Source organism: Zootoca vivipara, chromosome 1 (assembly GCF_963506605.1).
Source record: "Zootoca vivipara chromosome 1, rZooViv1.1, whole genome shotgun sequence".
NCBI lineage: Eukaryota > Metazoa > Chordata > Lepidosauria > Squamata > Lacertidae > Zootoca > Zootoca vivipara.
Window position 1 is genome coordinate 93,006,219 of NC_083276.1, and position 27,871 is coordinate 93,034,089.

Consider the following 27,871-nt stretch of genomic DNA (forward strand, 5'->3'; position numbering starts at 1 on the left):
CCGCAGCCTGATTGGATGTCACTCAAAAGGGTAGGACGTAAACTGGCTGGAAGGTTGAATGAGGTACAGTACTGTACTGTAGGGGTTTGGAGAAATTAGGTGAAAGCAGAGCTAGAGGTGTGAGGCGCGTCTGGTGCGCCTCGTGGTTTCTGGAACGGGGAGTTCGAATTTGACGAGGCTATAAAGTAGTTAGTGCCTTATCTCTCAAATTCGAGCTGAGGAAGGGAGGGGGAGAGTAAAACTCATTCGTCATCCTGAACGTCGATTACAGGATTGCTTTTATTTTTATTTTTTTAATTTCAAAGATAGGCTTATAAATGGATTTCCATGAGACAAGCATTTAATTATAACCAAGCACAATTAAAATAGGCAATAAAGCAACCCCATTGAGAAAATGCAGTAATTAAAGCAGGAGAATTGGATGCATACAAATAAAAAAAATTCCTTCAGTAGCACCTTAAAGACCAACTAAGTTTTTATTTTGGTATGAGCTTTCGTGTGCATGCACACTTCTTCAGATAAGTAAGTGTAAACAGGTGTACCTTCAAAACTCTTGTATTCTAGTTAGCAGTGCATCCCATAAAAGCGGAGTCATCAGGAATAAAGGGGGTGGAAGCTTGCTTGTGAATTTATTCTTCTGAGTCTGTAAAGTTTTAACGTCACAGATCAGAGATATATTTGGACCTCTAGGCAGGAGTTTTCATTCATCTTCTTTCTTTAGTTATGGTTCTACATTTTGAAGCTCAGTGGGAGTCCTCCTGGGCAGCAGCAGCAGAAGCAGGAGAGCTATTTGAGGCCTGTCAGGCCCCGCCCTAGGCCAGGTGGTGAGAGGCAGGGACAGGACCTGCAGGCACTCACGCAGGGGAGTCCTCCTGGGCAGCAGCAGCGGCGGAAGCAGCAGACCTATTTGAGGCTGCCAGGCCCCACCCTAGGCCAGATGGTAAGAGGCAGGGACAGGACCTGCAGGCACTCCAAAGAGAGGTGCCTCTTCACAGAGGCCTGGGAAGAGACAGGCCAAAGGTGAATGTGAGGCCAGCACCTTACCATGAGAGGCAGCAGTGGCCGCTACTGGGCAGGTATGGCAGAAAGGCTCCCCTTCAGCACCTGGCACTCAGCTCCCAGGCAGGCATTGCACACAGCAAGCACAAGAAAGACCAATGCAGCGGCTGCCTGCCTGCCCTCCCACTTGTCTGTCTATTCCCAATAGCAAGGGCAGGCAGACTAGCTGGCTTGCTTACTCTGAGGCTGCCTCAGCTCCTGGCAACCAGCACCTCCTGGCCAGCCCCTGAGCGCCTGGGCTTGTAGCCAGGGCTGCTGCAACAAACAGCCACACAAGCTTCTGAGAGGCAGAGATGTGATATGACATCAGAGGATGGAGGGAAGGAAAGAGAGACAGAGGCCAGTGTTGTCCATGGCACCCCTAACCATCATTCAAGGCACCCCAGGGTACCACAGCACCCTGGCTGAAAACCACTGTATTAAGCTGTTGAACCTCAGTAAACTGATGAACTTTACCGCCTGCGTGTGTGTTTAGTTGGACACACCGCTGGATTTTCTTTGCCTACTGCACATGTCTGGGTACTGTACTCTGCTGCTTGGTTTTCCGTTGCCATGCGCTGGAGGTGATTGGATTTTGCACCAGCCCTAACCCAAGGCACCTTTAAACCATGCTGGCCTGGATGGAGAGGATTAACAAATGGACTCCAGCCAAGAAGGATGGGGGAATCCCCTGAAGGCAGCTTATCCAATATCATCCCAGGACTTTCCTCTCAATTTGTCTAAACTGGAGTGTTGTTTGCTGCTAGAATGCCTGAAATTTTTTTTGCAAATCACCCACACCAACCCACACCCCTCTAATTTATGTTGGGGTTGTGAAGGATGGTGTTTATGACTGGGAACCCTTCTGCCATCACTATGTCTGGTGCCAGTTCTCATTGCTGGTTGGGATTGATGGGAGCTGGCTCCCAACAGGATGTGGAGGGGCACATATTCCTCATCCCTGTGTGTGTGGGGGGGGGAGCATCCTCCTTTCTGCCTCCCACCTCCCAATTCTGAGGTCCAATGACAATTTTGATGCTTTGGGTTCAAAATTGAAAATTTGGCAAGATTATTGCACTCATGCATTGAACAACTAGAATAGATTATTTCACCTGACCTTTCAGGCTGGAATCCTGAAATACAGTATTCCCTTGACCTATTAATGACACAGCACAGTGTTTAGTAAAAATAAAAAAAATTGCTCTTAATAAAGTGTTTTTCTTTTTTTAAAAAAGGCATTACCACATGATAAATAAAAGGTCCATCAGATTAGCCAAGGAATAGCTTTGGATCTGCTTCTAATTTTCCTCTTTCTTCTTCAGAAGGGCTCACAACAAACAGTAGGCTACTCTGAAATCTCTGACCCCATCTGGGGCTTTCCAAACTGAATTATTTTCATTTCCTCATTAGGCCTCCCAGCGAGCTAATGCTCTGCAGAGATAAAACAGCAGATGTGCATCCACTGAACAGTTCAAGGGTGTCGATGAAGTTTGAATTGTCCCTGTATATTTTCCCAGATGAATAATCTGATCCTAGAGATACACACACACGGGAGCAAGTCCCATTGCCTTCCGTGGGACTTACTTCTAAGTAGACATGATTGGCAGATATCACTGAGCGTTTTTTAGAAATGGATGAGTCTCGGTTTCGCTCCGTCCCGTTGCCCCCCCCCCGGTTATTCTGTTAATAAGGACTGGTCAGATAAAAAGAAAGGCTGTTCGAAAGTTTAGGTAAGGAAGATAAGACGGTAAAGTAGATTAAAATAATGCTTAATCTCCAAAATAAAAGGTGCCGAAGCTCTTCAAGACTACTAGAAAAAGGAGCGTCCCCCTTGTAGATCCTTTACGACGTTATTTAGTATGTGCGCTCTGCACACGTTCAGATGCCCCCTCTCCCTTAAGACTTTTCAGAAGTCAGCCGAGACAGGAGAAACAGCTTCTACTAAAGCTGAGCTGTCTCTGCTCAGAGCCAAATGGGAAGGCTTAAAACGGAAGGGAGGGGTTTTAGTGGGAAGGAAAATCGAAAGTAAAACGAGTCTGCTGTTCTCTCTTCTTGCATTTGAGCGAGAAACTATTTTTAAGCTCAGCCATTTCCCAAGATGGCTGAGCCGGAGGAGGTCTACGTTTTCCCGGTCTTGGTGGAAGCGAATTGGGGCTGCCAGGTTTCCAAAAGTCTGAAGAACAAGCTTTTGCTCTACTTCCAGAGTTCGAAGAGATCAGGAGGAGGAGAGTGCAAGATCCATGTGGAAGCCGGCAAGGAGGAGCGGGTAGTGGTGTATTTCGCAGAGGAAAAAGGTGTGTTGGGGGGAGCTTGTTTGGTTCCCGACTTGTTGACAATATAGGGGAGGAATTCAATATATTTATTGGGGGAAGGAAAGGAATCAATTCCCATGGTGGGACGGTACTTTGTGGGCGCTGTGTACTATGTGTCTACTCAGAAGTAAGCCTCAGTGGAAGGGTTTTGTGTAACAAATACAACACATGGCGTTCTGTTACTTGGACGCGTCCACTGCCTGCGCCCGCTGATTGAGGATGGTTCACCTTAAAAGGTGTTTTGACGACTGACTGCGAAAGATTAATATTCTTCGACTTTGTTTTAGTTAATACTGTATACAAGTCGCCGAGTTTTAGAAGAAACCCTTCCAGTTGCAGAAACGGTGGCCTTGCAGCGGGAACGGAGTGAATAGCAGCAACGCCAAGCACAGTTTTTTTAAAAAAATAAATAAAATAAAAATAAGTATGAGGAAGAAAAACCAGGAGGCAAACAGATACCAGTACATGGTAGAGTAAGCTTATACATGCTTACAGGGGAGCAATTTCCATTGTTCTTAATGGGCCTTCTGCGTAGACATCTATAGGTTTGCCTCGAAAGAGAAGATGAATTTTTTGTTTGCTTGCATATTCTATTTGTGATTGCTTCTCAGCTTTCTTTTCCAGAAATCCATAAATGTTCAGTTTCATTTCTGGTTTCTAAACTCGGGACCCTCTTACATGCTAGTTCTTTGCTTGTGGCTAGCAGTGTTCACTACTTAAACCTGAAATAAATGTAAAATGTAGTATTTCATAGTGAGGGGGTGCAGCCCCTCATTTTGCTAACAATATAAGGCTCTTTACAGCCTCCCATTTACTCTGCATCCTGAGGTTTCCCTCCACTAGTTTGGGAAGAGGTGCAGCCACTGTCCTGTTTCTTACGAAATGCTACATTTTATATTTATTTATTTATTTCATAACCTGTACACTGCTTGATTGTAAAAAAACACACACCTTCAAAGTGGTTTACAAAAGATAAAGCAGTAAAATCAGGAAAAAATTACAACTCTACTACAAAAGTTAAATTACCACAGTACAATTACCTCAACTGTTGATTTACCTCAGCATCATTTGGATGCATTTCTTCCCAAACCAGCTTCAATCTGAATTGAGAAAAAGAATAGCATAGCTGTAGCTATGTCTGGCGTGCTATGGTCCATGGGGTCACGAAGAGTCGGACACGACTAAACAACAAGAACAACAAAGCTGTGTCTACACAGCAGTGTAACTCGTCTTATTTATTTGAGTTGCATGGAGTTTGTGGCTTTGGGTTAAGGCAAGTAAATGCATCTAAACCTCCTTTCCCCAGTTTAAAATACTCAGATTTCCAAGATGTGCCATTGAACAGCATGTATCAGGATTATGTACCTCCCATTCCCCCTATATTACTTATTTCTGCTAATAGAGGTGTAGGACTGATAAAGATTCCCATCAGAAAGCCTCTACCAGTCAGAGGCGTGGTTCTCAGACAAGCTAAATCATGGTTAAGTGTGAACAAGTAAGAGTGTGGGTATTTTGGCTTAGCATTGTGTCTGAACCCAGACTCCTGTTGCCTCGCTCCAGGTAAATCATGAGCTGTAATCAATGCTTGTTCTGTGGCTTATGACTCATGGTTTGTCTGAAGGAGACCCATGAGCCTGGGTTTGGATGTAATCCTGATGCAATCCATGGCTTGCTGGATTGGGGAAGAAGCAAATCACCTGCCATTTTCCCTCTTGAATGCCCATGTAATTGCTTGCTCACAGTTTGACTTTGTTTTATGTGTGGATTAGGTGGACCATTGGTCTGATGGTACGAGGCAGGTTTGTGATGGTATCCTAAGGCTACAAGCTAAGGTTACTTTGATATAATGATGGCTTTCTTGTTTTTCGTTTTAGTGAGGCAAAGAGTCCTTAACATGAATAACCATGAACTTGCTGTGCCTGAAAAAAAGAAATTGAAGCTGACCGTCTCCTTGCCTCCAGAGGCAGCAGCAGCAGCTGACGATGAGCCTCGGAAAGAAGCAAATCCAAGTCAGGTAAATGTTACATGCAGTTTTACTCTGGAACTATTTGCATAGCCAAAAATCTATTTTGCCACTCTGCATTCTGGTCGCCTTAGGAGTGAATTTGCACTTGGGGAATACAGTGTACAGTGGTACCTCTACTTACGAATAACTCTACTTACGAATGTTTCTACTTACGAATGGAGCTCCGTCCGCCATCTTGGATGCGGTTTAGATAGGATTTTTTTTCTACTTACGAATTTTAGATAGGGTTGCTTCGACTTACGAATGCATTCCTATGGGATTCGACTTACAATTTTTTTCTACTTACAAATGTGCGTTTGGAACGCATTAAATTCGTAGGTAGAGGTACCACTGTATATTGCATCTTCCATGCAGAAGCAATTCCAGTAGCTACAGAGGCTGAAACGTGACACAGTGATGGAGACCATGACTAAGAAGGGGGATGCATTTGTTGAGGGTCCCCAAGTAATGTGATGTTCAAACTCTGTCCCTGAGAACTCCAGGATTCCCTGGAAGCTTATCAAGAGTTCCATGAATATCAGGAGTAGCAGAAAAGTTTCCTGAAAGGTAGCTTGTGTTCCCACTACTCTCCTCCTTTGGTTTTTAGGGATGCGTTGGGTGCATTATCGGTTGGTTGGGGTGATAGTGAGGCTCAGCAGGCCTTGCAAATGCCCTGTGTAAACTCTAGGCCCTAGAATGTGTCCCGAAATCCTTTTGCAGCAGCATTAAGGGATCTGTGGCTGGTAGTCTGGGATACCTCAACAGCAATTGGTATGGAAAGGGTCCCTTGAAGTGTGGGACATTAAAACAGCGGCTTTAAATCATATCCATACTTATTCAAAAGTAAACCCCACTATTCAGTGAGACATGTCCACAGGCAGGTGTGCAGAGCACATGACTAAGGCTGAAATTCTGTGTTTTCAACACACATGGGTTTCTTGGCTAGGTAAGTAGGACAGACCATATGGAGGAATATTTCATTGTGTGAACTCGTTTTTTTTAGTCTGTGCCTCTGGGCAGAGGGTCTGCTTTCTGATGCCTTTTGTCTTGCTTTCAGAAACCTGTTATAGCTGAAGAACCCAAAGATCTGGGTAAGTTACTTTAAAAAATATCCTGGGAAGCAACAATGAGATACTTTTTGCTTTTATACAAGCCTTGTAAGTATGCTTCTTTCTGCGAAAGAATATTCAAATTCTGCTATTTGGAGAATTATTTTTTATAAAAAAATTGGGATGGGTTTGGCTGGTTTGTAGTCAGTGTAGGAAATGTTGTCTTTCAATTCCAGAACTTCCAAAAGATGTGCCAGAAAAGTTGGTGACCCAGGAAGAATTCAATGAAGTGGTAGTGACGCCTGTGGGGAACGAAGTTGAGCTGGAGACTGTAGAGATGTACTTCGAAAGTAAGAAGCATTCTGGCGGGGGCCCCATTAAGTCCTGCATTAAAGATGGAGAACAATTCATCATCACCTTTGCAAACAAAGAAGGTATCTTTAGACAGGGCTTGTTACATATATTACAACGAGTGGGGAACCTCAGACCCATGAGCCAAACGTTGCCCTTGGGCTTGGACTTTTCCCAGATCACTTCCTTTCCCCAGGCCATTTTTCGTTGGCTGGAACGTAGCCTATGGAACAAAGGAATAAATTGCCTCTACTCCCCTGCTGGCTTTTGCCTCTGGTCCTGCTCGCCCCTGCAGTGTGCTTTATGTGGGGCTGTCCTTGAAGACTGCTTGGAAACTTCAATTGGTCCTGCATTGCTGGGACTAGATGACCCTCTGGATCCCGTCCAACTCTACAATTCTGTGAAAACACAGCAGCCACGTTACTGGCTGGAATTCCATTTAGATCTCATAACCCTTGTTTTAGAACAGCTACCCTGGTTGCCAGTTCATTTCTGGGTTCAATTCAAGGTGTTAGTGTTTAAAGCACTGAAAGACTTGGTCCTCAAATACCTGAAAGACTTCCTCCTTCCCTACAGATCCTATTGGGTGCTAAATTTGACAAAGGGAACCTTCCTGGTTGTTCTGCCACCCTCAGAATTTAACACCAGCAGTGGTGGCTTTGGAGAGGGCATTCTTGGTGGTGGCCCCTAAGTTGTTGAACTCCCCACAGAGGTGTATCTGGCACCACCATTCTGGCAAATACTGAATACTCACTTTTTTACCCTGGCCTTTTGACACTTGAGATGTATATTTGTAGGACTCACTTTATTTTAAGTTGTTTTTAATGTTGTGTTTCAGTTGTTGTGCCATGCCTTGAGACCTTAGATGGAAGGGCTGGTAATAAATTATAATAGTAATGAACAACAACATTAATATTTTATGTAACCTGTCCTGGGCTCAACAGGCTACTAGTATGAATAATGAATAAATTAAGCAAGTATTTATTCTCCATTTTAAACTATCCCCTACCATGAGCCTTGGTGATGAGAGGGTGTGAAAATACAATAACCACCTTAAACATTTTCTCCACATGCTGGGCCAGAAGCTTGAAATGGGATCTTGAGTTGAAGGAGCATGGTGTGAGGAGGCAGGGAATGTGTACACATGTAGAATACGCCAACACTGTCCAGAATAATAAGGTTTTTATTGTGGGTGATGTTATGTTCAGGTATCTGGATTATGAGATTGTTGTTATTCTTTGTGCTTCTTTCCAACTAGATGCTCAGGAAGTTTTGAAAAGAGAGAGCCATGTAGTAAATAAAACTGCACTTCAAGTCAGACAGCCCCAGCAGGAGGCTGCCCAAGCTGCGCCACAAATGTCGGCTTCTCTCGCTGTTGTTCAGAACGATTTGCAAGAGGCCGTAGACGAATGCATGCTAGTTCTGTTGGTAGAGAACACCAGTGGCTTATCAGAATCTGACAAGGATTTCACTGTGGAAATTTTGCCAGAGCTCAGTGCTGCTGTACTCAGTTTCATCAAGCCTATAGGTAAGAGAGAGAACGGATAAAACGTACTAAATAAGGTCTCCTCCTCGCCCCCCTTTTAAATGAGCCAGGCAAATGGAAAAGGAAAGGAAAATGGGTTTCTACTCAGTGTTGACCTTGTTGCAACTTGCCCCATAGTGTTTAACTTAGGAATAGGGCACAGGTGGACCTCTAGATGTAGCTGGTCTCTTTAAGTCCCTTCAGCCCCAGCCAGGGATGATGGGAGCTGCAGTCCAGTAATATCTGGAGGGCCACAGGTTCCCCATCCCTAGCTGAAGTGATGGTGCTTCTAAAACTGAGCAAATGTCTGAAACCTTTGTTTCGTTCCCTCCTGAGACAGTGCTTGCCACCTGCCATGTTCAGAAATGCCTGTATTAAAAATAATGTCCTAAAATTTATCTACCACCGCCTAATGCACCAGTGCACCTTTTTGTCTGTTTAAAATCTTTAAAATTTGTGTTTAGTCCAGGCCTGCCAAGCTTTTAGCCCTGCAGATGTTGCTGAACTACAATTCCCATCATCCCTGGCTGTTGTACATGCTTGCTGGGGCTGAGCAACATCTGAAGGGCCAAATGTTCCCCACCCTTGAACTCCCCAATGCATTGGTTGAACGTTGCAGCTCCTGGTGTGATACTTCTGAATGCATGTGTTTGCTTGGCAACTCTGGATTGTCCTGTCTGTTTGACAAGAGTTGTGCCATACTGGGTATAGCAAGAAGACACATGGTCTTTCTTTTGGATTGCATTAATTTTGCCATCACAAAGGCAGCAGAGGAGGGAAAGGTTCTATTGCTACAGTCATCCTGGTCGTATGAACAGAAGGGTAATTGAAGGAAGATATAATGAGTCTAATCAGAATGGTTCTTGGGGACGTGAATTTGGAACTGGAATGAGATACAAGAAGAGGAGATAGGGAAGACAAGGTGAAACCCTGTGCGGTGGAGAGAAATAATGGGAAAAGATAGAAGATGTGAGTGACTGCACCTTAGGGCAGCTTGGTGAATACTCAATACACATAGTTAATTGTGTTGCTTACTGCTATTTATTTAAATTCTCTTTTAGAAATAGACCAATTTATCAAAGACTTCAATCAGTACCATAGGGCTAAGCAAGTACACATTTCTGCACGTTCTCTGGAGGTGACGAAAAGCATTCTGGTAGAAGACATCCCTCCCGGCATCTCTAGGGACTTCATCAGTGTCTATTTTGAAAGCAAGAAGCATGGAGGTGGACTAGTGTCAGATGTCGCCTACCTTCAGGAAGAGAATTCAGCCGTGGTTACTTTTCAGGATAGCAAAGGTAATTTGTACTATTAGATAAGGTGGGCTCATAATCCTGGATTATTGCAAAAAGCAGGGTAATAATCATTATGATCAATGTATTTTGGTGGTAATCAGGTGGCTTGTAGGCAGAGAAGGTAGGAAGAACAAGAAAACATCAACTTGACTAGCATTCTGACTTTTGGGAGGAGAATGAAGTACAATATGCAGCAAGAGTCCCCAAGTACAGTACCAAAATACAAACATCAGAAAAAACCAACAAATATGAAAATATACTTGTAATGTATTTAAGAAGCTTATGAAAAAGTAAATAAACATTAATATAAATGGGACAATTAACAACACACCATGGAACAACTGGTTACGGATCTGTTTTCATGAATGTCATTTTCACATATGACCCAGTAATCTTAAAATCTTGGGAAGAGTATGTTCAACAAATTGCTCATGTTCATCAGTGGCAGAATTAGTCTCTTAACTGAGCAGCTGTCTTGTATATAACAGCCTATTAATAATGTCAATGAACAAATAAATACTTGAGTACATTGAAGGTACAGTATATTTTCATATTTGTGGGTCTTTCTGTTGTTTTTGTAATTCTTAGAAGAGAAAAGTTTGCAAAGCTAACATTGGCTGTGGTCATACATCTCACTAAGCCATGGTTTGTTTCATGAATTTTCTCTCATGAGCAAACAAGCCACGGTCTCATTTCTCCAACCTCTTTTGCAATGAGGTTTGAGAGGCTGCTCTAGGTCTCTGCTGAATATAATATAGGAAAACAGCCAGAGTTGCCAAGGTGGCCTGTCCATGTGAAAGCCACTAAGCCCTATTGAACACTTCTGAGTAAACATGCCTAGGTTTGCATTGTAATAATTTATCCTAGGCTATACTGTATTAGTTTGTGGAACTGATGTATTAGGAGAAACACAGCTCATCCCTTGAGTTTAGTCTTGAGTGTAGTCAGTTGTTTTGATTGCAAAGCGGGGGCACAAAACAAAATACAACCCTCTGCTTTGGAAACTGCACCAGTTTTAGTTTGAGAGAAGGTAGGAAATTTGAAAGCAATAGTGATGAGGGTGTTGGCAGGGCTGGTGAAGGAAAGCAGGCTGGAATGGTGTACTGACACAGCTAGGTGTGGCTGAAGGAACAAGCAGGTGGATATTTGACCCTTCTGACAGAAATCAGGAACTCTTCCAGATAGTGAAATGGCCACAAGGAAGGCAACTGGAAGTGATCCTGAGCAGTCTTGGCATCTGAAGGAGGGAAGAGAAACCCTCTGGCCATGTGGGGTGATGATTAGATTATAATAATGAACTGTATCCAAGTCTAATGTAGTGTGGAGGGGACTATGCAGTGCAGAGCAGTAAGTGTTGGGTTGCATAGAGGGAGTTGCACGCTAATCCGGACTTGACATTTATGGAAGTTTTGTCCCATCTTTCTCTTTTTTTAAAGATGTAACTACCATCTTGAAGCGGAAGCATTCTTTTAACAGCGTGCCAGTTCTTGTTCATCCATACTATGCCTCTTTGGGAGCAGCTCTCTACGGGAAAGAGAGACCACAAATTAGGATGCCGGACCCAATTGGACTGCCTATAGATCCCTACCACTGGCAGTTTTTACAGCAGAATCCACAGGGACTTCAGGAAATCAGCCATGCAATGGCAGGTTGCTATTGTGAGGTTGAGTGGCCTGCTAGGCGCTGTTCACACCCAGAAATTGCCCTGCGGCCTTCTCTTGCCTTATCTAAGCAGAAAAGCTTCCTGGTCAAGACCTGGCAAGAAAATGTTTCTACCCATTTGACACAGTTCCTGTCCAAGCAGAAGGTTGCCAAGTGTGTATTGAATGCTGAGGTCTGGGAAGCCATAAGAAACAACATAGTAAAAGATGACATTTGGATCTTGCCCGATATTGCAAAGGGGGTAGTTGTCTTGGTTGGGGCACCACAAGCTGTCAGGTGCTTGGAGGAAGAAATGCAGGTGCTCATTGAAAAAGCTGCTAAAAAGATTGAAAGAGAGAAGCAAACAATACAGGAAACTGTTCCTGTTGTTTCTGGAAAATACACTATTTTAAACAATGCTGGACTACATGATAGTATTCACATGGAGTACCCAGATCTAAAGATTGCATATGATGCTTCCAAAGGGCTTATAACTCTGCATGGTGTAGCTGCTGAAGTTTTTAAAATAAAAAGCGACATCTTCGAAAGGATATCCCGCATGGACCAACGATATGTTGATGTTCATCCTTACATTGTTCTTTTTATGCAGCATGTAGATAATGAACATCTATCGCAACTCTTATTTTGGTCCAAAAAGATCAATGCATTCTATGAGCTTGAGGGGGAGGCAGTTCTACTGATTGGGTCAGCTCGCCAGGACCTTCAAAGGGCTGAGGAAGAAATGAAGATGAAGTTGACCTGCAAATGTGTTGAACTGGAGGACAACTCGATTCTCGGAAAGAGAGAGTGGAAAGAACTGATCAACAGTTTGTGCAAGATTGTACAACTGAATAATTGTTCAAGTGAAACCATCAGAATTCAGGAGATGGAGGATCAAATAGTGATTGCAGGCTATTTCGAAGATGTAGGCAGTGCCTATCAGAAGATCTTTGATTTTGTCGACAGAAACACAAAAATACAAAAAACCATCAGGACTAAATCTACAGCAGTTACAATGTATGTGAAAGAGGAGAAGCGCAATAGTTGGCTTAACTTGGAGCGGCAAGGCATAACAATCCGTTTTGGCACGCAGGCAAATCGTAGGCTGATTTCCCTGGAAGGACCACGGGTAGAAGTCCTGAAGGGACTTGAGCTCTTGCAAAACACCCTGTCCTCTCTGTATTGTACTGAAATGGTAATAGATAAACCAGGAGCCAAAGAATTCTTCAAGGAACAAGAACATTTATATGTTAATGGTGCCAGACAACAATTTAACTGTTTGATCAGGATTCAGGAAAGCTCAGAAGAAAGTGAAGAGGAGGGCAGAGATGTGAATAGACCTGAAGAAAAGAGACTGCCAAGCTGTGAAGTTAAGCTAAAAGATGGCATCGTAGTAGCTGTTCATAAGGGTGACTTGACCCGTTACTCGGTTGACGTTGTGGTCAATGCATCCAATGAAGACCTGAAGCACATTGGTGGCCTTGCAGATGCGCTGTTAAAAGCGGCCGGCCCGCAACTGCAAAGTGAGTGTGATGACCTAGTCAGGAAGCATGGATGTTTGAAGCCTGGCCGTGCAGTTAGAACACGCGCTTGGAACCTGCCATGTAAAGAATTGATACATGCAGTTGGGCCGAGGTGGAACATTTCAGAAAAAGAGAAATGTACCCAGCAGTTAAAGGAAGCCGTGAAGCGAAGCTTAAACCTGGCAGAAACATATAACCATCGCTCCATAGCCATCCCTGCCATAAGCTCTGGGATTTTCGGATTCCCACTGAAAGATTGTGCCCATACCATTGTAACATCCATTAAGGAGCACTTGGAAGAATCCCGTGGGAGTGGCTGCCTAAAAGAGATACTCCTTGTGGACTTTAACGAGAATACTGTTCGGGCACTGTCAGAAGCCTTGAATGAAATATTCAAAGACAGATTGCTCCCATCTAAGCCTTCCTTAACCTCCCAAACTAACAGCCACACTACAAAGAGTAGGAGAGAACCTCAAGAAGTAACTACGGCTGAAGGTGTGAAAATAATACTACAGAAAAAGGGAATTGAAGACTCCACAGTAAGTTGCTGCAGTTTTTTCAAACTCCTTTTTTAAATAGTGTAGAGAGTGGACTAAATGGTCAATGCAATAAAAATAAAAACTGCTTCAGTGCAGTTAGTTAGAAAAGCACAAAGGTGAAAAAACAAAGGAGATTATAGAATCATAGAATCAAAGAATTGTGAAGCTGGAAAGTACTCTTCTGTTCTTGGGGACCTGCACAGTAGTATTGTGTCTGTGCTGCAATATGTACGAATTGAAGCTTTCTTACACCATTATTGGCCTAGGTGCCACAGAGTAAAATTACAGATGTCTTCTTTCCCACCCCCACAAATGTCTTCTTTCCCACCCCCTACAATAGTTAATGGCTTTTGCAACTTCTTGATTTTGAGTGTGTTAGTTCTTAATTATATTTAAAGTTGGTAGAACTCTTTTGCAGATTCTAACATTTCCCCTCTGTGTTGGAAGTCCAAGAACATCTGGAGGGTTGCAAGTTTTTCATCTGCACGGATGGGCAAGCAGATAAGCGGGACCCCACTTTACTGCGGTGGGGTCGCTGTGGTGGCATTGGCAACAAGGGCTGGGCTGGTGTCCCCTGCCATCATGTGCTATTCCTGGCTTGTCTTTCTCCCTTTTCTTTTTCTTTTTTAGGCGAATGTAATTGTCAACAGCGTTTCCAGAGACCTGCAGCTGGACAAAGGCCCACTTGCCAAGGCTCTGCTTGCCCGAGCAGGAGTGGAACTCCAGGAGCAATTAACCAAAGAAGGCCAAGGAAAGGACATCAAAGAGGGATGTGTGTTGAAAACAAATGGCTATGCTCTGGGTTGCTTACATGTGCTGCATGCCCATTTGCCTTCTTGGAATCAGGGTAAAAAATCTAAGGTATGGCTTTATACTAGCGTCCAATGCAGTGGTGGCTGGTTTCCATTGGGAATGCTGGGGCAGAATGTGGGCAAGCCAACAGAAAGTGGAGCTGGAGCCAATGGCAGGCTGAGCCCACCCTCCTCCCTGCTGGGTTCTACAAAGGCAGCACTAAGGCGGATGAGGGCTTGCTTGTGAGGGAGCAGGCAGGCAGGTGGGGAGCTGCCTGCAAGCAGACTGAGGTTGGAGGGCACTGCCCCCATTTCCCTCAATGGACCAGCTTCCACTAGTCAGGTGTTCAGAAAAACTGACCAGAGATGTGTTATGCTCCAATTTCAGTTGGGCCTTCAGCCAGCCCATCCAGATTTTAGATGTTTTTCATCTTGCTGGATTGGGGAAGTTCAGCATCGACCCATTCAACTCACACGCATTTCCTTTTATCTGGATTAATCCAGCTGTGCTGGCTGTCTTGGAAAGAGCTTGCATTTGTACAACTAATTTGATTTGTCTTGGGAACCATTTAATTGCAGATATCTAGAAGATGCCACCTATCAAGAAACGCTTAAACTGCAGGTTCTAAAATGTTTCCTTTTCTGGCCTCCAGATCCTGGGAGACATTGTTGAAGAATGTCTGGAAACCACTGAGCAGCTTGCTCTGAATTCCATCGCGATCCCAGCCATTGGGACGGGTAACTTACAATTTCCCAAGCAGTTTGTTGCTAAAGCAATGTTCGATGAGGTGTTCAAATTCAGCCAGAAAGTGAATCCCCGCTCTCTTAAAGAAGTTCATTTTGTTCTGCATCCGAGTGATACAGGTACCATCAAGGTAACTATCTCTTTTGCAGCATCCCTTTTGTTAAAGACAGCTATTCGGTATTAAAGATAGCTTTAGAAGATCCTAAGTGTTTCAAGAGCAGTCTCTCTCCCCCGCCCCCCAAAATCAGATCTAGCATGTCCCTCAAAATATAAAGTTTCTCCTTATTGTATGGTCAATGTGTTATCTTGCTCCCATATTGTACATTAGCACACGGACAGTGAGGCAGAAAAGCTGGCTGGGACAATCTGCATCAATGAAATTACTGCATCAGTGCAATAAAAAAATCCTCTTCCAGTTTGATAATATTCTCTAACATCATCCAACCTGTTCTACTTTTCTCAACTAGGTGATAAAAGCTAGATCACAAATACTCAAGTGCCACATAGAAATGTGACCCCCTGCCCACCAAATGTGTGTTTTGTGGCTTCTTCTCCTTAGACGGGGGTAACCAATGCAGTGTCCTCATGTTGTTGTTGGACTCCAACTGCCATCAGCCCCAGCCCTCATGACCAATGGTTAGGGATGATGAGAGTTGTAGTCCAATAACATCTGAAGAACAGCACATGAGCTACTCTTGTCCTAGGAAAATGGAGGGAAGGAGAATTTCACTCAAACTGCAGGATAGCCTTTGTCAACTGGTGCCCTTCAGATATTTTGGACCACAACTGATTGGAGCTTTAGTTCAGAACATCTAGACAACACCAGGTTGGCAGAGGCAGCTGTCAAATTTGATGTCAGTCAGTCATTTCTCAGTGCTGGATTGGTTGGGAAGTGAAACAAATGGGCACTGAAGCTATGCAACTTGATTATCTGGGCCATTTGATCCCCTCTGCTTAGTGTTAGATGCTACAAAAGAATGCAGCCCACGTCTTGTGTATTGTCAAAAATGGATCTTGCTTGAGTAGTATTTGCAAGCAGATTTTCTGCATTACAAAAGCTGGTTCTTTTGCGCCATAAATCACTGGAAAGGAACCTCTGGCTCACTGGTGCAAATTAATCCTAGCAGGTTTCCCAATTTTGGTTCTGCTAGTCATGCAGACAAGAATGCATTAAACACACACACCGAGTCCTACCCATCTTTATGAAAGAGACTTAAACTTTAGAGGCAGTGCCGATGCTCTTTCAAACCTCTCATCTAAACAGTTAAAATGTAAACATGGCTTCATAATTTCAACAGAATGACTGCAAAGGCAGTGATGTTCCAGAAGAAATAAAACATGGCATCCTTCTTGTCTCTTTTCCTGATAATGTGTTTATTATAACAAAACCCCAAAATAAAAAAATTCCTTCAGTAGCACCTTAAAGACCAACTAAGTTTTTATTTTGGTATGAGCTTTCGTGTGCATGCACACTTCTTCAGATACAGTGAAATAGAAGTCCCCAGGCACTTATGTAGAGAAGGGGTGGGGAGGGGTGGGGATGGGGAGGGGAGGGGGGATCACTCAGAAGGGTGGTGCCATCTCAACCCTTGCTTTTTCATGCAAAACCATTTGCAGTCGTTTTCGGTCATCAACAGCTATCAGTCAGTCAATCACCCACTTCCACCACCCTTCTGAGTGATCCCCCCTCCCCTCCCCATCCCCACCCCTCCCCACCCCTTCTCCACATAAGTGCCTGGGGACTTCTATTTCACTGTATCTGAAGAAGTGTGCATGCACATGAAAGCTCATACCAAAATAAAAACTTAGTTGGTCTTTAAGGTGCTACTGAAGGAATTTTTTTATTTTACTTCGACCCAGACCAACACGGCTACCTACCTGTAACCAAAACCCCAAAAGCCTGCCTGAAGTTTTAACCTGTTTTTATTGTGGATTTTTCCCCTCTAGGCATTTACAGATGAATTAAACAACAGGCTGAATCCCAGCCAAACAAATATAGTACCTGACAGCTCCCAACAGCTAGGTCAAGGTAAATCTTGTTTTCAGAAAATCCCACCAGGCCCTGCAAAAACAAAAAGCAAAACGTTTGGAGCTTGACCCAGAAATATTGGGAATTCTGGAATCTCCTAATGAGGAAGAAAAGCTGGAAGAACTGAGGAAAGCTGCAGAAAACATTTTGAAGATCAAGGTTTTCATGTAAAATAAGGGAGAAGATGAGCCAGTATATATTTAGTCTCTCTACATAGGCCAGTATCCAAATAGCAGCAGAGCTAGTTCTGTGACGCCAAATGTATGTGCATATTTTTCTTTAAACAAGAGTCCTGTGTGCCTTGTGACAAACTGCATTTTGAAATGGGACAATCAAAAAGTACTTTTGTGATATGTTGTGGGATAGCCCTTAGAACAGGAAAAGCTCACAGGTTCCACTGGGCTACTACAAGCATCTTGTCTGAACCTAAAGCAGCTCTTTGGAATCCTGGCCATGACTCTAGCAGTGAAGTTAGTCCCAATAAGCAGTGTGAAGGAAACTCAAGTAGCAGTGAGTCTAGATCTTGCTAGGTACCCACCCCTCCGCTTTTCTCTTCTATGGCATGACTTGTGAGAAGCCACCTTCTGTTTCAAACTAACAATTTTATGCCCGGGACTGGGAAAACTCCATCTTTTCCCCAGTGTGGATTCTAGCAAAGGGGGGGGGGAGATTTTATTTAACTCAGGGACTGGATGCTTTCAACCTCCTCTTCCTTCACTGTTCAGTGGTACCTTGGTTCTCAAACTTAACCCGTTCCAGAAGTTCGTTCCAAAACCAAAGCATTCCAAAACCAAGGTGCGTTTTCCCATAGAAAGTAATGCAAAACAGATTAATCCGTTCCAGACTTTTAAAAACAATCCCCCAAACAGAAATTTAACATGAATTTTACTATCTAATGAGACCATTGATCCATAAAGTGAAAGCAATAACCAATGTACTGTGCTATAAAATAAATAATACAGTATTGTAAATGATAAAAATTTAAATGAATTTTTTTTCTTACCTGCACTGATGATAGTAATTGTTTGGATGGGGGGCTTTTATCTATTTCCACAGTCACACAATCAATCAGTAGCTGAACTGGGTTCTAGACAGTCACAAAAACAAATTAACTGAAAAAGCCTCAAAAACAAAAACGCAAAATAAATAGCAAAAACAGAAGCGCCAAACTTAATCCATTCCAGAAGTCTGTTTGACTTCCAAAATGTTTGAAAACCAAGGCGCAGCTTCTGATTGGTGCAGGTGCCCCGGAAACAATTGCTGACAACTGCATCGGACGTTTGGCTTCTGAAAAATGTTTGAAAGCCAGAACACTTACTTCTGGGTTTTCGGTGTTTGGGAGCCAAGGCGTTTGAGAACCAAGGCATTTGAGAACCAAGGTACCACTGTACTGGGGGCAGAGAAGGGAAAAATGGGCCTGCATGTGCCTGAGGCTTGATGTTGCTCATTCATGACCAGGGATGGCAATGTGGTGCCCTCCAGATGTTGTTGCAGCTCCAGCCAGCATGGGCATTGGGATGGTGGGTTTTGTAGTTCAACCACACTTGGAGGGCACTGCATTACCTACTTTTGAAAAGCTCCAGTCTCTAGCGGGGACCAAATTGGATTCAGCCTGTGCTGCTTTTATTCAATTCAACGTTCTGACTGGGGTGAAAGCTTTATTAAAACGATGAATTGAGGACAAAGAGTCATCTCCTGAAAAGCATTGGGTGGATAAGTAAATATCCTACAGCTAAATGCTTAGGAGAAGGGGAGCCAAATACATAGACACGTATCTCTCTCTTTCCCCCTTTACAGCTTCCTTTGGGAGTATTTCATCGCCGAAGTCTGAAGTTCATAAAATGCAGATTGGCTCAGTTATGTTGCAGGTGGAATGTGGAGATATCACCCAAGAAACCACAGATGCTATAGTGAACGTAACCAATACCACATTTAATCTTAAAGTTGGTATGTTACAAAACCTATGAGGTCATTCCCCGGAACCAGTCTGTCTGTAATTGGTATATATGCCTGAGTGTACGCCCTCCAACCTCACCATTCCAGTATTGATAAGCGAAGGTCTTGTTCGTAGCTATGTGTCAAATTCAGTTGAAAGGAATGATGTTTGTTCTAGTTGCGGAATAAAGTCCCATAGCTACCAGTAGCAGAGGCATGTGGTACACTTTCTACAGAACTATTAAATCATTGCTGCCTTCCACTGCAATATTGGAGGTCGGGGGGTTGTAATTAACATACCTGTGCTTGAGAAATCATATTCCACACACACCCCATGCTCCACACACAGCTGTGTGCTGTACACAAAAAGAAGCAACTGTGTGTATGCTTTGACATCAATAGAAAACCTCAGCCATTCTGTTCTCAGGGATCCTATAGAGGTGGAAAAATTGCCCTGGGATTTCCTGAGCTTTCCTACCCCATTATAGCTTGGTCTTCAGTATCATTCTGCCCAAGTGATAGGGATTTTACAAAGCATCAGATGCAGATGTGTAATAAAATGCTTGTCTCTATATGAGCAGTAGAGAGCTGGACAACAAAGCAGAGCCTTGACTTCGCTTCCAGTTCTTCACCAAGCACCTGATTGTTATCTATCATGGGAATGTTCCTTTTATACCGAATTCAGTTATGCAGGCATGCTACATTCATAGGAACTTAGTTAAGGCTATATGTGCATGTATCCTTTGCTGTATGTGGAATGATAATCTTTACTGGTAATCTTATTTTCTCAGAGAAATGTAATTTTTATTTAAGGTGTTTCCAAAGCAATTCTGGAAGGAGCTGGACCAGGGATGGAACAGGAGTGTGCTCAACTAGGTACAAATCTACTTTTTACATAAGCAGGGGTGGGTTTGGTTCCCCTCCCCACTGCTGCCCAACACTGGTGGTCCGTAGTGAATGCCAACAACTTTCTTGATCTTCAATGCATGAGTAGTTGCAGGCCAGTGAAACATGTTAAATGCTGTTTATGCCTGAAGATAACAGAGTGACTGTTGCTCATTTGCTACTTTGCACTTCCCTGCTCCTTAATTGATCCTTAACAAGTTATTGGATCTTAACTGTATACAGCCAGTACAGAAGTAGTGTCAGTGATTTGGCAGGAAATTGCATGTTGATCATCCACATGGTTATGAAGTGTCCCATGCCATTTAGCTGCAGAAGGTAAAGTAAAATGTTAGCCATCTGTATGTGGGAGCCTTGTCATCTTCCTTCTGAATGGGCTGTTGTTCAATGGTCCCATAAACTTTGGCTGGTCTTGGTAGCCAGTAATTTCTCCAAGTAGTCAGTGGGCTCTGCTTCCTGCTTCACACAGGCAAACTTAAGTGTGTGCTCCTTTTTGTCCCTAAGGGATTCTCAGTTGCGCAGGGAACTTTTGCATCTGTGGAGACTGCCTGCTGCAGAGATTCCTCCTCATTCTGTGAGGGACCAGGAGAATTGTCACGGTCTTGTGGGTGGGGCTAAATGTGCAGCCCTGCTATAGCCTCTTCGGTCCTCAGTGGGCTAAACAGCTTCACAGAATGGTTCTTGCATAGCTGGGGACATAAATGTCTCCCTCTTAAACAGAGCTGCATTGCTTGTCAGTTTATCAGTGGTATAAAGTGCAGGCAGTGAGGGGAGGCCCCACTTGCCTAGAGGGCATGGGAAGCAGCACAGAAAATTGGGTACTTGGGTTGTTTCTAACACCCTCCCTGGTGTGAATGTTGTTGAGGGCAAAACAGCATCTGTCCTAGAAATGAAATATTGCTACTTCAGGACTGGAAGAACAGGATGTCTCTGGAACAAAATTGTGGAAGGATATGGGAGCTCCGTGCATGCAACAATTGTATGCAAAGGCTTCTAAGGTGGAAGGCATATATTCCTCCTGAGCAGAGGCTGCCTTGTTTGTTCCACATATCACTCTCCCCCTCTCTTATTTCTTTTCAGCCACCCAGCCTCATAACAATCTCATATGCACGCAAGCAGGAAACCTGAGGTGTAAAAATGTAATCCACCTTGTGGCTCAAGAAGATACCAAGGCACAAGTCTCCAAAGCTCTCATGGAATGTGAACAAAGGCAATTTTCCTCTATTGCCTTTCCTGCAATTGGGACAGGTCCGTATTGCCTTGAGGGAAAACAATGGTGCAGCAGTAAGTGGGTGGCATAATTGAACTTCCAGTGGTGCTAATGGTGGTGGCTCAGGATTTTTATTCTTTATTCAGCAAAATGTAGACACCACTCAGTTGTAACAAAACTACTAAGTGGTTTACAAAATAGTCCTATATGGCACCACTGTACTAAATAAGAAACACGAGGAAGGTTAAGATCATTAACACTGCTTCTCCACTCCTCATCAGCCCTGCCCTACACCCTCCTTGAGTGTTTTTGGTTGGCTGGGATATTATTTTGAACTTGTGATAATGGTTCTTTCCTGCTGGGTTGAGAATAGAGGTGTGTGCATTATGTGTATGTGTGTTTGGGTAATACAGTATTGTACAAAGGCTTTTTCTGTGTCTAAAAATATAAGCGCTGCTTCTTTATCATTTCTTTTTTCTAAGAGTTTGATTATGTTTATAATGTTCCTTATATTATTCCTCATCTGTCTGTCCAGTAAGAAGCCTGTTTGGTCTTCATGTGTGTGTTTTCAGAGTTTCTTTCATTCTTATTGCCAAAATAGACGAAATAAGTTTATAATCATTGTTTAATAGTAAGATGGGCCTAAAGTTTTTGGGGTTCTGTATCACTTTCTCAGATTTGGAACTTAGTGTTAATGAATGCCTTCTTCCAAGTTATGAAGAAGTTCTGAAGTTCTGAAGAAGTTCTTGGAAGTTTCTTCCAAGTACTGAAGAAGTGTGCATGCACACGAAAGCTCATACCAATGACAGACTTGGTTGGTCTCTAAGGTGCTACTGGAAGGAATTTTTTTTATCCCTCTTTCTTTTTCTTTCCTTCTTTATTCCCTTCCTTCTTTCCTACTCTTCTTTCTCTCCCTTCTTTCCTTCCTCTCTCCCTCCTGCTCCCTCCTTCCCTCCCTCCCTCCCTCCCTCCCTCCCTCCTTCCTTCCTTCCTTAGCTCACTGTTCTAGCACCCGTTATTTTAACGGGCTTCAAGATACTAGTTTTTTTATAATAGGTAGATGTGAGTCTATCAGGTCCTGGCGATTCTCCTATTTTTGCTTGTTGTATGCCAATAGTTATCTCTTCCGTTGATATTGGTTCATTAGGATAGTTGATTTGTTCCGTTGTTAGTCCAGAATTTTTATTATTATTGCAGGTGAAGCAAAACGTGACCCAGCTGCAGTGGCCGATGATATGATAGATGCTATACTAGACTTCATAAGTCGAACACCTTCTCCACAGGTGAAGATTATTAAAATAATAATTTTCCAGCCACATCTTCTAATTCATTTTTGTGCAAGTATGCAAAGAAAAGAAGCTGCACCTAGCAAGCATGGTGACAAATCCTCATCAGACTCCATTTTGTCTAGAATAAGAGGTAAGCAAGACGGCTTCTATATGTGTAGAACTTCTTGACTGCAGATGCATTAAGTAGTTAAAAGAATAACCTGTCCCTGAATTGATGTTCTGTTGCAGATTTCTTGGGCATCGGAAAATCCACTGAGGGAGCTAAACCTACAACACTTTTGGAGAAAACAGTAGAGCCAACCATTTTTCAGATCTGTGGTGATAGCCGGAAGAATGTTGAAGAGGCAAAATCTTGGATTAAGGATCTGATTTTAAAGGGCCAGTATGAAACTGTTGTCTCAGATAAATGGCTCTCAGACTTTGGAGAAAGTGAATATGAAAAACTGAGAGCTCTTCAGCAGCAGCTGCATGTTGCTATTAGGGCAGAGTATAAAGATTCTTCTCCTTCCTTCCACATTGTTGGCATAACCAAAGATGTCTTGATGGCCAGCTCAACAATTAAAAGCATGGTCCAAAGTATGGAGGAGCAGTCAAAGGCAAATATTCTCAGCAACTTTGTAGAGTGGCAGTATGAAGACAATGGGAAATACAAAGCCTTTGATAGCCTGACAAATATGCACTTGGAATCTGCAGCACACCACGTTGAAATAACCATAAGGAACAAACGCTACAAAGTGGACCCAAGTAAACAGTGTGCAGTGGATAACCAGGGGAGAAGCATTTCCCTTCGCCGTGTATCAAAAGGTAAGCTTCTAAGGCATGAACAAATCGATCAGTTCTGTCCCTTGTATTCTCTGTCTCTCGCACACACACACACACACACACTTGTGCATATCCAACATTTCTGCCTCGTAAAGCTCTGAAGGTGATATGCCTTGAGTCCAGATCCAACCCCAACTTGCTTTCTGCCGGCAACCTTCCTGGACATTTGCTTATATTAAAAGTTGCCTGCTGTGTAACCGCATTGCAATTTATGAAGTACGGTTTCACAGATGGCATCAGGGTGGATTTGATTTAAATCAAACTGATTTAAATCACGATTTAAATCACTAGTCAGTAAGGCTTGATTTAAATCATAGTTTTCTACATAAAGACTAATTCTTGCTGGTATAACTTTAATATGCAGGTAGATGAAGATTTTTAGAATAACAACTTTTCATATTAGTTTTTTATCCCCAGTTTAATAGGTTAATCATTCATATTTGGACAACTTTACTGTTGTACTTAGGAAGGAGAAAAATAATCATTACCTTAATAACAATTTAAATAGATTTATTCAACTGAAACAATAACATTACAGCATATGTTATTTGCTTAAACAAACATCCATGTTTGTTAACTAATTTGGCTAAACAAAAACAAAATATATATATTTTAAGAAACTTAGACTGTCAGCCCAGCCTACACATGAAAAACTTAAATACTGTCCACTCCAAACAATCAGAAAAATATTGTTTCTATTCTATTCACTGAACTTCTTGAAACTTAGCACTGAAGGGGTTGTTTCTGTATTCATAGGTTTGTAGAACAATAGGATTAAGGTCTTTTTCTCAACTCTGTTCATGTTATAACATTTTTGCTGTGAAGAAGAGGCATGTGATCTCTGTTGAGTCAAATTCAGTTTTGAGAACTGCAAAAGTAAACCAAGCATCTGTGAGGCAGAGAAACCGCCCAATAATCTTACAAAAACCTCTGGAAGAGCATGACATTGTGAATGGATTAATGGAATTTATTTACCCCCAAAATTAAACATATACAACCTTATTCTACATAATTAAAAAACTAATCTTTATTTCATGATGGAACAACGTTTGGATGGTAGTATATTTTCCTCAAAAAGCATTTTATTTAAAAAAAATCCAATTTAAATCAAAAAAATCAGTTTAAATAAAAAAAATCCGATTTTTTTATTTTTTTAAAAAAAATCATTGATTTTTATCCACCCTGGTGCTGCGTGGGTCTTTTTCTCCTTCTTATTTAGAAACTGAGGTAATGGCTGAAAAATGTATTTTGGCTGAGGCCTGCATAGAGCAGATAGCTAACTTGTTCAGTCAGACCCCACTGCTCTTAAGTCAGCTGCCCAAGAGTTGGTCTTCTCCCATATCATTCATAGCCGTCTCTCCTAAAGGGGCCAGATGTGGGCTTTCAGGCCTGTCTGTCTTGCCCTTAGGAATCTACCTAGGCCAATCTCCTTCCCAACCCTGTTCTTGTGTTCTCCTCAAGTGATTTTGCCTAGCTGGAACAGGTGCACAAACCTTGATAATGACTCACCAATTGAAAATGACAACAGATGGCAATGCCACTCAAAATACTAGCTTGAAACCTCAAACTGAAAGTTCATACCGTAACTGAAAAGTGTCCTGAAATAGGCTTGTATGTCCTTAGTCATGGTACTACAGTGGTACCTTGGGTTACAGACACTTCAGGTTACAGACTCCGCTAACCCAGAAATAGTACCTCGGGTTAAGAACTTTGCTTCAGGATAAGAACAGAAATCATGTGGTGGCGGCAGTGGGAGGCCCCATTAGCTAAAGTGGTACCTCAGGTTAAGAACAGTTTCAGGTTAAGAACAGACCTCCAGTAAACCAGAGGTACCACTGTAACAGCACCATGTTAATTACACAGGTAATCTGGCAGTGGACCTTCCGGAACAGTGGGAAGACATGGGGCAAGTGCAACTCAAAATAGTGGAGCTAAAACCAGAAACTGAGGAATATCAAACTGTCAAGAAGATGTTTCTCCAGACTTGCAGCGTATTTACTATTGAAAAGGTAAAAACATTATTTCCAAAGTCTTGTTTGTTTTTTCTGTGGGGTCCCTCCTTCCATAGTGTACAGCTTATACCAAGGGCCCCTCTAGACATTTTAAAAAAACACACACACATTCATGATAGACCTAAACACAAGAGCATTCTCTCCTCTTGCGGTTTCTAGAAGCTGCTATTCAGAAGCATTCCTGCCTATGACCATTTAGCACTTATGCTACTGGAAAGCAGTAGCTAGTATTAGGTTGATTCACCCTAAGGGTCCAAATCTGTTCCTTTGTTCAAGTGATTTAAAAAAATTTATTCCCAGTGATGATACTGGTTGGTCTGTCTTTTTACTTGTAGATCGAGAGGATCCAAAATCCCTACAAGTGGCAGCAGTACCAAATAAAAAAGAAGGAGATAGATGACAAAAATGGCCATACAAATAATGAGAAGCTCCTTTTTCATGGAACAGCTTTTACATCAATAAAGCGCATAAATGATTCCGGTTTTAATCGAAGTTATGCAGGATTGCATGGTTAGTTGATTATCAAAGTGTGGCTTTTGTATGAATGGCTAGCGACTTTTCATGTGCCAAACACATTATTCTCTCATGTTTCTATGTATGGGGTTAAAAAGAGAGTTATTGTTGTGCATCAGTGTCTGCAGATTCATATACTGTCATTTCAGCATTTACAATACTCAATTTTTGTACCTTCCCCATCTGTGATTATTTTTATTTAATTTTATTATTCGTCATTTACTAAAAGTGCTTCAATGCAACTTACAATTGTAAAAATATATATGCAAACACTAAAGTATGGCATCAAAAGAATAAAATGACATTGACATTATAAAGTAAAAATGCTCATCTTGCAGTATTGTAAAAAGGACAAATTGTACCCCACCCCGCTGCAGTGTGTCTGATTGTGTCTCTATTATAAAATAGGAGAAAATGTAGAAGTATTCCCTTTCACTTGTTACAGTTTATGGCTGAAAAGAAAAACTGCAGCTGCTTGAAACTCTTTTTTGTATACAGTTCATTACAAATTTGGCTGCAAACTGGTTATTGCTATTCATTGATTAGGAAGGACTCTTCTCATTCTCAGAGGCTCAGAAATTTTGGCTGAGCCTTTATTGCCTGACAAGAGTAAGTGTAATAGTGTTCCCAAGGCAAGTGGAGGCTGCATTGGAAGTAGATTTACTCCTTTTTTACATTAGATTTTCTTTTCTAAGAATTCAGTCATCCCCAAATAGTGCAAGGGTAACTTTTGGGTAACTTTCTGCTTTTTAAGGATCTGAGCTGCTTGCTCCTTCTGCAAAAGCAAGGTAAAAAGCCTTTCCTTTTCAACAGAGCTCTATGCAGTACCAGGACAGCTTAGAAACAAGGAGGAGATGGTTCCTCTGCCTTCTTTCCGAGCCTCTGCAGAAATAGTGCCTTGCAGAAAGGCAGGAAAAAGCCGTCCCACCCTGCCCCACTTCCCTTAGATGGGTAAATATCAAGCACAATTGATGGCTTTGCTCCCAAGGTGCATGATCCGAACTCTGCTCACATGGCAGAGCTTAGTTTTGCAAGAGCATCTTGGGATCCAGGCGAGAAGCCACACTGGAGAGTTTTGTGTATCCCTTTCCTTTGCTCTGGTGAGAAGCAAGTTTTTTCTAATTGGTGTGGGGTGCGGGGAGGCAATGAAGGAAAGTTGTGTTGCTAGTGTAAACAGAAAGAAAGCACAGGAAATAGACAAGGTTGAACCTTGGAATGAGTAAAGCACACCCTTAGGCAGACCTGCCATCTAAAAAACCCCTCTTGTTAGCAGCATCACTGCAATGACTTCTTGTAGTCTGCTAATAGGAAAAGGAAACATCCCCAGATACTGTAAGTGTCTGTTAAACTGTTGTTACTGATGTGTGTGTTGCTGGGGCCTTTCAAGAGTGAAAGGATAATGGTACTTCACAATTACTGGCTGCTTTAAACTTTTCATTTATCTTTACAGCTGCAGCATATGGAAATGGAACCTATTTTGCTGTAAATGCCCAGTATTCTGCCTCTGATACTTACTCAAAACCAGAAGCTGATGGGAAAAAGTACATGTACCTTGCTCGAGTACTCACCGGAGAATATTGCCCTGGAGAGCAAAAAATAGTTGTCCCCAAACCCAAAAATGCGGCCGATCCCACTGTTCTCTTTGACAGTGTGACTGATAATGTTTCTAACCCTTCCTTGTTTGTCATTTTCAATGACATCCAGGCGTATCCAGAATATCTCATCACTTTTAAGAAGTAAACTATCCTCTATCTTGCACTTACCCGGATGAAAAGAAGTGCCTCTTGTTATGTAGTAGCATACTGATACTATATTTACCTGTACATCAATTACGAAATAAAATGTTGATTTTACTTGCCGAGTAAAAATTTTTTTTTAGTTTTAATTCTTGAAGTGGAAAGTTTGGAAGGGTCGAACCTTTTCAGGTTGCCCAGCGTGTTTGAAACTGGGATAAACAATGGACAATTGATTAGGAAAGGTATAAATAAGTTTAGGAGGAGAATAGCATGGCTAAGGAGCAGAGTCAAGGAAGGTAAGAGAGGCAAGAGAATTCCTTTAGTTTTTTTATTTTATTTTTAGTGACGCGACACTTAAAGCATCACTCTTTCAAATTAGAACCAGTGAAGGCCCTGTGTGAGTGTCTGGAGGTGGTTGGAGGATGGATGGCAGCTAACAGATTGAGGTTGAATCCTGACAAGACAGAAGTACTGTTTTTGGGGGGCAGGTGTGGGGGACTCCCTGGTCCTGAATGGGGTAATTGTGCCCCTGAAGGACCAGGTGTGCAGCAATTCTGCCCCTGAAGGACCAGGTGTGAGACCCTACCTGCCCGCGGACTGCCTTGCCA

General features: G+C 42.5%; 1 protein-coding gene across 1 annotated transcript; it reads left to right on the forward strand.

Moving 5' to 3' along the window:
* The first annotated feature begins 3,062 nt into the window (after positions 1-3,062).
* LOC118082881 (protein mono-ADP-ribosyltransferase PARP14) lies at positions 3,063-27,555 on the forward strand. Its single transcript, XM_035110752.2, has 18 exons — positions 3,063-3,332; positions 5,225-5,364; positions 6,413-6,446; positions 6,641-6,838; positions 8,014-8,283; positions 9,342-9,578; positions 11,012-13,278; positions 13,909-14,139; positions 14,723-14,944; positions 16,762-16,843; positions 18,641-18,790; positions 19,592-19,654; positions 20,762-20,929; positions 22,089-22,310; positions 22,409-22,984; positions 24,866-25,011; positions 25,350-25,524; positions 26,978-27,555. The coding sequence occupies exons 1-18, from the start codon at positions 3,137-3,139 to the stop codon at positions 27,265-27,267; spliced, it is 5,667 nt and encodes a 1,888-aa protein (XP_034966643.2). The 5' UTR covers positions 3,063-3,136; the 3' UTR covers positions 27,268-27,555.
* Positions 27,556-27,871: the final 316 nt, after the last annotated feature.